At 36.6% G+C, this 11891-nt stretch overlaps 1 protein-coding gene and 1 long non-coding RNA gene across 2 annotated transcripts; one reads left to right on the top strand and one right to left on the bottom strand.

Moving 5' to 3' along the window:
- Positions 1–268: 268 nt before the first annotated feature.
- Positions 269–970, bottom strand: LOC130987841 (uncharacterized). The gene is made up of 2 exons (XR_009089860.1): positions 660–970; positions 269–486 (listed from the first exon to the last, which is right to left on the bottom strand). It is a non-coding gene; the product is annotated as an uncharacterized LOC130987841 (long non-coding RNA).
- Positions 971–1634: 664 nt separating this feature from the next.
- LOC131009012 (uncharacterized) lies at positions 1635–3488 on the top strand. The gene has a single exon (XM_057936199.1). The coding sequence runs from the start codon at positions 1635–1637 to the stop codon at positions 3390–3392; it is 1758 nt and encodes a 585-aa protein (XP_057792182.1). The 3' UTR covers positions 3393–3488.
- Positions 3489–11891: the final 8403 nt, after the last annotated feature.

Raw genomic sequence — 11891 nt, 5'->3', positions numbered from 1 at the left:
ACCATACTTATTATAAATGAATGAAAATGATAAAAAGACCACACTTATTGTGAACAGAGAAAATAACTTATACACTTATACTCCCTCCGTCTCACAAAAATATAAACAATTGAGAGTGACACGGGTCTTAAGAAATGTTAATTGAGAGTTATTATGAGTGAAAAATAAATCCCACTTTATAAAGTGTTATGAGAGTAATGAGTTAACTGGCAGTGACGGAGGGAGAGGGGGGGCAGTGGGGGCACTGGGCCCCACTGGAAATTTCAAAAAAAACTAGGGGTATTTTAGTAATTTCACATTAATATTAAATAAATAATTAAATAATATTATTTTAGTTTCAATCCTAGTTTCTCCCTCATTGATTGCGGTTCTCCCAGAAATTCGCTCTCTCTCTCCCCGCAATCAGCAACTCCAACGCCGCCCCTACTCCAACGACGACGCTGCGACGACCCTCACCACCACGGCACCACCGCTGCTCCATCAACACTGCAGGTTGCACATCATACTAATTTAGAGTAAGAATATCCCCAAATCACAAGCCCTAATTCAATTTTATGAGTTTTCCCTTTAATAAGCAGGGTATGCGTATGAATAATAACATCAATTATCAACGAAAATCATCATAAAAATAATAAACATGAATAGCAAAAAAGGATTACCTTCCGCGGCGCTGTTGCGATCTGAACTGGAGGTTCCATGATTTCCAAAGACTAAAGTGGAAGAAAAGAAAAAGAAATACATATGGCCATGGGATTTGGCTTTGAACAACACGTGTAAAGCAAAAAAAACACTCTTAAAGCCATTGAAATTTGTATATTTGTTTATTCAAAGTGGTCTTCCCTAGTTTCCTTAATTCCTTTCATTTGAAACGTGTATAATCAAAAACTGAGTTAATTGTTTAGTTATTCCTTTGTTTCATCTTTATTTATTTGTTTATTTATTATTTATTTATTGTTTAATTTTGTTTATTATATTTTAGATAAATGGAACGCTATTATTCGAAAGCATCTCCCAAGGTAGATGTTCCATCTTCATCAGTGAATGAACATCCTCAAATATTACCAAAGGAAGTGAGCATTGGAGTTGATTCTCCACCTCAAGCATCAACAAAGGGAATGAATATTGAAATCGATTTAGAAAATCTTCCAAGTGATCCGGGACTACGACTTGATATAATGAGCTATCCACCAAATTTAATTGAGCAGGTTCGTAGAGCCTATTTATTGAAAGGTCCATGTCAGCCACGGAATCATGACTTTCCTCAAAAGATGGAAGGAAATCGAAAACGCAAATTTGTTCCATTTTGGTTTGATGAATTCAAGACTTGGCTAGAATATAGCATTACAAAAGACGCAGTTTTTTGTTTAAACTGTTATCTCTTTTCATCGGGGCGTAGTGAAAAGGGACATGATGCTTTCGTATCTGGAGGATTTAATTGTTGGCGCAAAAAAGAAAGATTGAGATATCATGTTGGAGACCATACTAGTGAGCATAATAGATGTAGATTGGCATGTGAAGATTTGATGAATCAAGCCCAACACATTGAAGTGAATCTTTCTAGAGTATCAAAACAATCTAAGATTGATTATCGTTGTAGATTGAATGCTTCGGTTGTTTGTCTTCGCTATCTTATTATGCAAGGTTTAGCTTTTCGGGGAAATGATGAGTCGGAAAGATCCTTAAATCAAGGGAATTTTATTGAGCTTTTGAAAGTTGTTGCTTCTTGCAATGAAGATATATCTAATGTTGTATTGAAAAATGCTCCTGACAACCTCAAGCTTACATCTCCTGACATCCAAAGTGATATCATAAATGCAGCTGCAGTTGAGACAACAAAAGCTATCATTATGGATATTGGAAATGGCTTTTTCTCTATTTTAGTTGATGAGTGTCGGGATGTATCTGTCAAGGAGCAAATGGGTGTTGTTATACGCTATGTGGATAAGAATGGATGTGTTATTGAACGTTTTCTTGGTCTTGTGCATGTTAGTGATACAGCTTCAACCTCACTTGAGATGGGTATTGATTCTTTGTTCTCTACTCATGGTTTAAGTGTTTCCAGTTTGAGAGGTCAGGGATATGATGGTGCAAGCAACATGAGAGGTGAGTTCAATGGGTTGAAAAGTTTGATACTTAAGAGAACTCCTAGTGCTTATTATGTTCATTGTTTTGCTCATCAACTTCAACTCACAATTGTTGCTGTTGCTAAAAAACATACAAGTATTGGGTCATTTTTTAATACTGTCACACGATTATGCAATGTTGTTGGTGGTTCTTGTAAGCGCAGAGATATGCTTCGAGAGAATCAAAGAGAAAAAATCATTGAAGGTATTGCAAATGGTGAAATTAATACGGGAAGAGGATTAAATCAAGAGATGGAATTGAAGCGGCCCGGGGATACTCGTTGGAGTTCTCATTATGGTACTCTTATCAACCTAATGCATTTATTTTCTTCTATTATTGATGTTCTTGAGTATGTTGGGAAGAATGGAAATGATGATGCACAGAGGGCTGAAGCCATTGATTTGTTAGACGTTATGAATCGCTTTGAGTTTGTGTTTGTGTTACATATTATGAGGAAAATCTTGGGAATCACACATGAACTATCTCAAGTGCTACAAAGAAAGGATCAAGATATTGTTAATGCTATGAATCTTGTTAAAGTGGCAAAAACACGTTTGCAAGCGATGAGAGATGATGGTTGGGAGATTTTGTTGACTGAAGTTTCCAAGTTTTGTAGCACACATGAGATAATTATGCTTGATATGGAGGATGAATATGTAGCTCGAGGAAGAGGAAGACGTAGAGTTGAGAAAATGACCAATCTCCATCATTATCGAGTTGAGTTATTTTATTCTGTGATTGATATGCAAGTTCTAGAGTTAAATCATCGTTTTGATGAAATCAACACAGAGTTACTTTTATGCATGGCATGCTTGGATCCTAGAGATTCATTTTCTGCATTTGATGTCAAGAAGCTGGTTCGCCTTGCAAAGCTTTACCCATCTGAATTTTCTGAAGTAACTTTGTATGAACTTGAAAGTCAGCTTGAGAACTTTATTTTTGATGTGCGCTTAGATGAAAAGTTCTCAAAATTATTAGGGATCGGAGGTCTGGCTCAAAAGATGGTTTCTACAAGAAAACATGAAGTTTTTCCGTTAGTTTATCAGTTAATCAAGTTGTCATTGGTTCTACCAGTTGCTACAGCTACAGTGGAAAGAGCTTTTTCAGCTATGAAGTTCATAAAGAGTGCTCTACGCAATCGTATGGGAGATAAGCTGTTAAATGATTGTCTGGTATCTTACATCGAAAAAGATGTATTTGTAAATGTTACTAATGAAGCGATTATGCAGCGGTTTCAAAACATGAAAAATAGAAGGGAAATGTTATAATGGTAGGAAATTTATTTTTATTTTTGTAATACTGTAGTGCAACTAAAGCAATATTGTGATTTTATTGAGATTGTTATTTATTCGGAGTCTTCTATATTCTTTTTTATGAACTTATTATATTATGATTATTATTTGGCCCCCCCTGATTAAAATGTCTGGCTACGTCACTGGATACATGCGAGAATTGCATTTTTTTTCTTTTTGGAGTTTGGACAGTATTTGAGTGTGTGTTACGTGGGTGTATATACACGATATTGTTGATGAATCGGGGAACAAATTTATTGAAATTGACGAAGTCAACACGTGATTATATACACGTTTGATATATTTCAACTATTTGTGGTCCATTTATCGGCTGCTTTATTATTATTATTTTTTTTAAATTGACTCTTGACGTCCGACGAAGCCGTTTTGGAGTCTTCAGTCGTTATCAACTAACTAGACATCTAGTAATGAGAATTCTCCTAATGCCTACAAATTTACAGCATCATATAGTAACACTATCTTAAAATTTTGTTGGTTATGTATTACCCTTTTAAATATTCTATATATCATTATCTATTTTCGACTTGTGCAACTTGTGCAAGTGTCTAGATATATTTTTATAAAAAAAAATTAAAAATCTATATTGTATATGTGTATAGAGAGAGAAATGACATAATCATAATATTATCTTAATTTTGTGAGAATGTGAATTGATATAAATAAATTAATATCCAAGATTGATTTAGGTTTTAGGTTTTTTCTCCTCTTCCGCTCCTTTTCTTCTTCCTTTTCTTTTTTGGTTCGATCAATAAAATTTCATTTCATTCAATATATAAGATTGAATAAGGTGTTTGTAATACATGAGTAATCATTTAAATATGGATTCGAATCCTAGAAAGAGCTAAATTTCACCAATTAACGGAATTATGACTATTAATGCATTACAAGCAACTTATTCAATCTTACATACTCATTCAGTCATTCTCACTATAAAAGCATTTCTTAAGATATAAAGTAAGAATCACTTTCAGCCCTTAGATCATCAAAATCTACGGTTGATTCGTAATCATGTTGGATGGATTTATGGTCCTGAGTTCGAATCACAAAGGTAGCAAAAATTTATTTTTCACAATTCATACCTTTATACAGCGAATTCATACGTGTTCTACATAAAATTCATACATTAAAAATTGCTCTTATTTCTTATTTTAAGATGTGCTCTCACGGTAGCCCATCCCTATATATATATAGGATAAAGTTCAATGAAGAAGCCTTATATGTTATGAAGAAAAAAGAAGAAATCTTGGCCATCCAATACAATTAATCGTGTGGTCTAGTTTCAATATGGAAAGTCAGCCGTATATAACTAAGTAAAGGTCAAACTAGTAAATTCCATTGGAGTGTTAGACGTTTTTTCCATAATCAGGGGTAATCATTTATATCTAATATTAGTTTATAGGAATAAATATTCAGTTAGATATTTTATCTCTCCTCACAAATTGGCGTTTCCGAATTTTTTTCCAGAATATCTGTGGTTATGCGAAGAAAAATTCAACGAACAATAGCTTGCGTCGAAGAGGAAAATAGAGCGCTCAGGTTGAGGAATCACAAACTTATAAAACAGCAACGACTTTTCATTTTTTCCGTTGTATTGGCATGCTTCGCTTGGATATTACTCCCTCCGTCCCAATAATGTTGTCCCCTTTCTTTTGGGCATGTAGGTTAAGGAGTGTGAAATTAGTGTTGTAAACTAGAAGGCCCCACATTTTAAGAAAAAATTAAGTATAGCTTAATTATCCTTGTTTCTTCCTCATCTAGGCGGGGCCACACCTGCGCCGCCTCCTTCCTCGGCGTCGACACGACCACCAGCCGCATCGCCACATCTCTCCATCCGTCCACCATTCATCCTCTGTCTCCCTCACTCTCTGACTCGACCCCGGATGCATGATCCCACCGAACCAGACATCGCCTCCCGTCTCCCTTTTTTCTCCCTTCGAGAAGCCACTGCCACCTCTATCTCTCATCCCCTATCTCTCTAGCCGAATTTGAAAACCCCTCCCTCTCTTGCTTCGATTCTGAATGGCAAAAGAGTCGCCTTAAATCGGAGCACTAACACCCCAAATCTCCCATGCCCAAAATTCGGCGACCGCATAACCAGAAGGCCGCCGCCGTCACCGCCGTCGAGCCTCAAATCTCCAGTTTACTCTTCCCTTTCGTTCGAGCCCACCAAAGATAAAACACACCACAGAGCAACACCACCACAGAAACAAAGAGATCCACAAATAACAACAACAAAAATAAAAAAATAGAATCTTTTAATTGTTGAGAGAAACAAAGGAGAGGGATGAAGAAAAAAAGCCCTAATTTCTGAATTAAAAAAAAAATAGAGGAGGAGAGGGCAGAAGCGGGAGGGCGGCGGTAGCACAAAGGGCGAAGGCAGGAGGGCGGCGGCTATGGCGCAAGAGGAGTGACAGGCGTGGGAAGCAGCGTCAGGTGAGAGGCGCTGGGGTCGTCGGAAAGAGAAGCCGCGTCGGTGGCTGAATTCTTGGGGGAGAGCTAGGGCTCGAAATTTGCAGAAGAGGGTAGGTAAATTGAGAATTTGAGAAGGGTGACAGGAGAGAAAGAACCAGACAAGGAGAAAAGGGGGCATGGCTCACCAGATTCAGGCGCGGCTGACGCCGCCGAAGAGGGACGGTGATGAAATTTTGTGGAAGAAAGAGGCGACTGGACTTCTCTTCCCGTCGTGCTGGTGTGTGTGAGAAATAGAGAGGGTGAGAGAGACGAGAGAGTAGGATGAGTGGATTAATTAGGATGATGTTTAATTAACCAATCAAGCCTTAAATTTTGCCAAAAAAGAAAATGGGACAAGATTATTGGGACAAACCAAAAAGGAAAGTGAGACAAGATTATTGGGACGGAGGGAGTATTATTTAGGTAGATATAAAATTCCATGGTTTACTTCAAGAACTTTTGGATGTTTTTCTTAGTATTGTGGTCCAGTAACTCCAAAACGTATGCATATGTTCAATACGTTATCATGTGTGAGTTCAACGAACTTGTGGCATGTTCAATGGATTCATTTCAACATGAGTCATATGTTCAACTTATTGATCAATGTTGAACATCATTCGTGTAATGCTCAACGTATTTTGTTCGACCAGTTGCGATTGGTAGTATATACGACAAATTCCCAAAGAAGTTCAAAAAATTCCCAAAGAAGTTCAAGCGAACGCGTTGAAATGTTCAATAAAATAGGTCCAAATTAAGGGCTTCTTTTCATTTAACGTAATGTTGCATATGTTCGTTAAATTTACATAAAAGTTCAAGAAAATGAGTTTATATGTTCAACAGCTTATAATTATTTACAGAAGTATGAGTTCATAATGAGTTCATACATTCAACAGTATATGTTCAAGAGAATGAATTCATATGTTCGTTAAATTTATAGAAGCACACCAGCAATCAATTAAAGCAATTTCGTCGAACCTGTAGTTTGCAGTTTTGGGTTATTCATCATGATAACCATGGACAGCAATCGGAGGGTGATAAAAATTTGGTAAGCCAATAGCCGATGAACTGGTAGTGTGAATAATCTGCAGGGATCGACGTGCTTATTGATCTTCAAGGGAATCGAGTAAAATCAGGGATTCGATGAACTTTCCTAAATTACGATAGAATGAAGTTTACAATCCTATCATTTGCCATTATAAATCTTACATTTCCGCCTTCATTGCATAAATCAAATTGAATATAATGGTGAAATGATACCCGTCAGATTTGATTCAAGAAATGGCCAAGATCTCTTCTTATTTCTTTGTCTATGGGGCTTTTCTTTATTGAGTGCAACCCACCCTATATATATGTATATATATGAGGTTGAGTTCCATAGAGAATTATCTTTTTCGAGAGAATGAACAAATCTATACATTTGACGAGCAGATCAACATAACTAATAAACAGACGTATTTAGTAAAAATAGAGAAAAACTCGCTACCATCAGGATTCGAACCCGGGCCAAAATGTTGTTCATGCGGTACATTGATTTGTTCATCAAAATTATAGATCTGTTCGTTTTTGTTTCACGAATTCTTTATTCTCTAAATATTTAGCATTCTCTATTGAACCTTTCTCTCTCTCTCTCTCTCTCTATATATATATATATATATATATATATGGGCTTAGCGTATAAACACTTCTTAACATATAAAATACAAACTAGCTAAAATGCATGAATTCTATGTAGAATACGTATGAATTCGTTGTGTAACTGTATGAATTGCGAAAAATAAATTTTTTGTTGTCTCTGGAATTCGAACTTGGGACCATGAATTCATACTCAATCGTAGATTTTGATGATCTAAGGGGTGAAAATGGTTCATATTTTATATTTTAAGAGGTGTTTTTATTTTAGTTCACCCATATATATATATATATATATATGGTAGGTTATAATAAGATTGCTACTTTTCGTAAGAAGTGAGAATAATGAATAAGCAGTATATAGTATTGGATAAGACAGTGCATAGTGTAGAATAATGATACTAAAAAAAATAGTAAAATTTTAGCACTGTTCAGAATTGGAATTCAGGTAAAAAAAAAAATCTCTAAATAAATATCAATTAATTTATTAGTTATAAATCAAATTTCACTGGAACGATTCTCTCTATAGATAAGACACGTATGTTTAAGACATATGAAATAAAGTGTCAACGAAGAAGTCCACGTGTTTATGCATACCACCATGATGATATGTGCGACGCACATAAAATTATTGAATTTTAATAAAGAATGAATATGTGAAATACAAAATATATCTCTCTCTATATATATATTATTTTTATAAAATTATCGTTAAAAATTAAAATAATAAATGTATTATAGGTAGAAGATAATTTTATAAAGGTACACATGTTTTAGTTATAAATAAAAAGATGTAATATATCGTTTTATATTTTACATTATTTCTTTCAAATTAAATGCATAATAGAGATACTATAGACAAATCAAATTTTATAAAAAGTCTATTTTCATAGGCAAAATCTCATGTGCAGATAAATCTGCACTGTGCGGACACTCACACACTCTATAATCACTACAAAAAAACGCGTATTTACCGGCGAAATCTACCGGCGGCGATTTTGCCGTCGGTAGATAACGGCGGCACGACGGCGGCATTCCAGGCGACCCGTACTCTCGAATATACCGGCCAGTTACCGACGGCAAACTTGCCGCTGGTAGATAACGACGGCGATGCCGCCGTTAATGTTAAAATACGCATTAAATAATTAAATTAATACAATTAACGGCGGCAAACTTACCGCCGCTAGCTAGCGACGGCATTTGCCGTCGGTAATCTTTAAAATATAGGGCAGCGGGTTTGCAACTTTTTTCAGTTTCTGCGCCGCAACCCCCCCCCCACGCGAACAGAAAATAAACCCCCCCCCCCCTGCTGCTCTTCCGCCGCCGCCGCCGCCGCCGCCGACCGCTGACCGCCGCCGACCCAGCAGGTAACTCTCTCTCTCTCTCTCTAGATCTATATATATATATATTTAATTAATTTTAATTATATATATATATATATATAATTATATAATTTCACTTATATTATTTATTGTAGTTCGACGACCTCGTTTCACCGCCTTCTTCACGACATCCACCGGAAACCACCACCGTACGCTCTCTAATTTATTTATTTAATTATTTAATTATGAATTTATTTATGTATTTAATTATATATTAATTAAATAGATTTATTTGTTATATATAGTTAATTAATTTATAATAGATTTTGTTTATAACTAAATTATATGAAGCATGATTAATTTTAAATTATATTAATCCATTTAATATATGATGTTGTTAGTTTAATTTTAAATTATGAAGCATGATTAATTTTAAATTATATTGTAAGTTGTTAATTTGTTAGAATAATTTATATATGTTGGATAATTTTGTTAAATTAAATGTTATGTGCTATGTGTTTATGAAATGTTATATTATTATATATATATATATATATATATATATATATATATATATATTGTGGGATAGATTTAATCAATTTCTTAAGGATCTTCTCCCTTTGGGATAGAAATTGATTATTTCTTAAGGATCTTCTCCCTACAAATGATTGTTTTTAATTTAATTACCATGATTTTTATTGCTTTTATTTGTATTGTATTATTGCTTCGACATTGGGGGGTCGGGTAGACCTAGTATAGGCTTAGTAAATTAGGACCACTATGGTCACTATAGTTGCTGGTAGAGTCGAGCACTTGGTAGTTAGGATAGTGGGGTTATGCTGTCGAAATTTTGTTAGATTTCAAGTAATTTATTATGTTTTATTTGTTTTTTTCAATTAGAATTTGCAAGAATGAGTGATAATCGTACGTGGATGTACGCGAGATACAATGATCGTACCGCATTTGAAACGGGGCTTGAGTTTTTCCTTGAGTGGGCGTTCAATCAAACGGCGTACACAGATGGACAAGGTAACATTAGGTGCCCGTGTAAGAAGTGCAAGAATCAAGCATATTTAGATGTACCTACGGTCAGAGAACATGTTAGTAGGCGTGGATTTGTCCTGAATTACAAAGTTTGGGTTTGTCACGGGGAAGCACCGCTGTCTATGCCGAGAGAACATGCTATAATGAATGAGGATGATGGATTATACAATAACTACGAAAGGATGGTGCATGACCATGCTGGACCTAGTAATTATCAAGATCCTCCAAATCTGGAGCAGCCGCCCAATAATGACGCTCAACAGATTTATAATATGTTGGATGCAGCGGATACTCCATTGTACGCAGGATGTGACACGTACTCACAATTAAGTTGGATGACTCAATTCATGAGCATAAAGACTGAAAGCCACATGTCAGAGAGGACTTACAATCAGATGTCTTCGATGATGAAAGCTGCTTTACCAGAGGGTAACAACTGTCCAGAAGACTTCTATAGTACGAAAAGAAATCTACGTGGTTTGGGTTTGCCAGTAGAGAAGATCGATTGCTGTGTTAATAACTGCATGTTGTATTGGGGGGAAACTAGTGAGCTACATAGTTGTGTGTTCTGTGACCAATCACGATATAAGGACAGCTTGCGTGCATCTGGGAGTCGCAGAAAGAAACAAGTGCCCGCTAAACAGATGCACTATTTTCCCTTGACGCCCCGATTGCAGAGATTGTTTGCATCTCCTGCAACTGCTGAACATATGCGGTGGCATGCGACCTCCACAGACGATGGGATAATGCGCCACCCGGCCGACTCTCCGGCATGGAAACATTTGAATTCAGTCTTTCCTGGATTCGCCGATGAGATTAGAAATGTGAGGTTGGGCCTCTCTACAGATGGTTTTGCCCCATTTGCACAATCAGGGCGTCAATATTCTTCTTGGCCAGTTATTGTCACGCCGTATAACCTGCCTCCGTGGTTGTGCATGAAAGAACAATTCATGTTCCTCACAGTCCTCGTGCCTGGCCCATCAAACCCAAAGATGAAGTTGGACGTATTCTTACAGCCATTGATACACGAGTTAAAATCTCTGTGGGAGGTTGGTGTGAACACTTACGACATATCGTTGAAGCAAAATTTCCAGATGCGAGCAGCTCTGATATGGACTATCAGTGATTTTCCAGCGTACGCTATGTTGTCTGGGTGGGGTACAGCTGGGAAATTGGCATGTCCACATTGCATGGAGAATACAGAAGCATTCACTTTGCCGATGAGTGGAAAACAATCGTGGTTTGATAATCATCGGAAGTTCTTACCTCCTAACCATGTGTTTAGGAGAAACAAAACTTCATTCTTGAGGAATAAGACATGCAATGTTGGTCCACCAGAACAAAGATCAGGAATACAAATCTTGAATCAAATCGAGGGGTTAGGCTTCGTGAAGGTTACCGAAGACTTCGATGGCAGGAACGCTCAACTCGCCAAATATCAAGATGTAGGGTGGAAAAAGAAAAGCATATTTTGGGATCTACCGTATTGGAGATATCTTTTGATTCGACATAATCTAGATGTCATGCACATTGAGAAAAATGTGTTTGATAACGTGTTTAATACTGTCCTGAATGTGAAGGGGAAGACAAAAGATACAGAAAAATCTAGAGAAGAATTGAACACCTTCTGCAAGCGGAAAGAGTTGAAGAAAGTGGATGGAACTCGAGGGTATCCGAAAGCATGTTATACGCTTGACAGGGAAGAGAAGAAGATCTTACTCCAATGGATCAAGAGTCTTAAGTTTCCCGATGGGTACGTGTCAAATATTAGTAGATGCGTTGACATGAACGCCCTGAAGATGCACAACATGAAAAGTCACGACTGTCACGTGTTCATGCAAATCCTTCTGCCTGTTGCATTTAAAGAACTTCTTCCTAAGAATGTTTGGGAGGCAATTACAGAGTTAAGTTTCTTCTTCAGAGAATTAACATCCCGCAACGTGGCCATATATGACATGAGAATACTGAGTGAGAAGATAGCTGTTACTCTTTGCAAACTTGAGCTGCA

Source organism: Salvia miltiorrhiza, chromosome 1, assembly GCF_028751815.1.
Source record: "Salvia miltiorrhiza cultivar Shanhuang (shh) chromosome 1, IMPLAD_Smil_shh, whole genome shotgun sequence".
Classification (NCBI taxonomy): domain Eukaryota; kingdom Viridiplantae; phylum Streptophyta; class Magnoliopsida; order Lamiales; family Lamiaceae; genus Salvia; species Salvia miltiorrhiza.
Note: the sequence above shows the minus strand (reverse complement) of the source record. Positions and strands in the feature narration are given on the sequence as shown.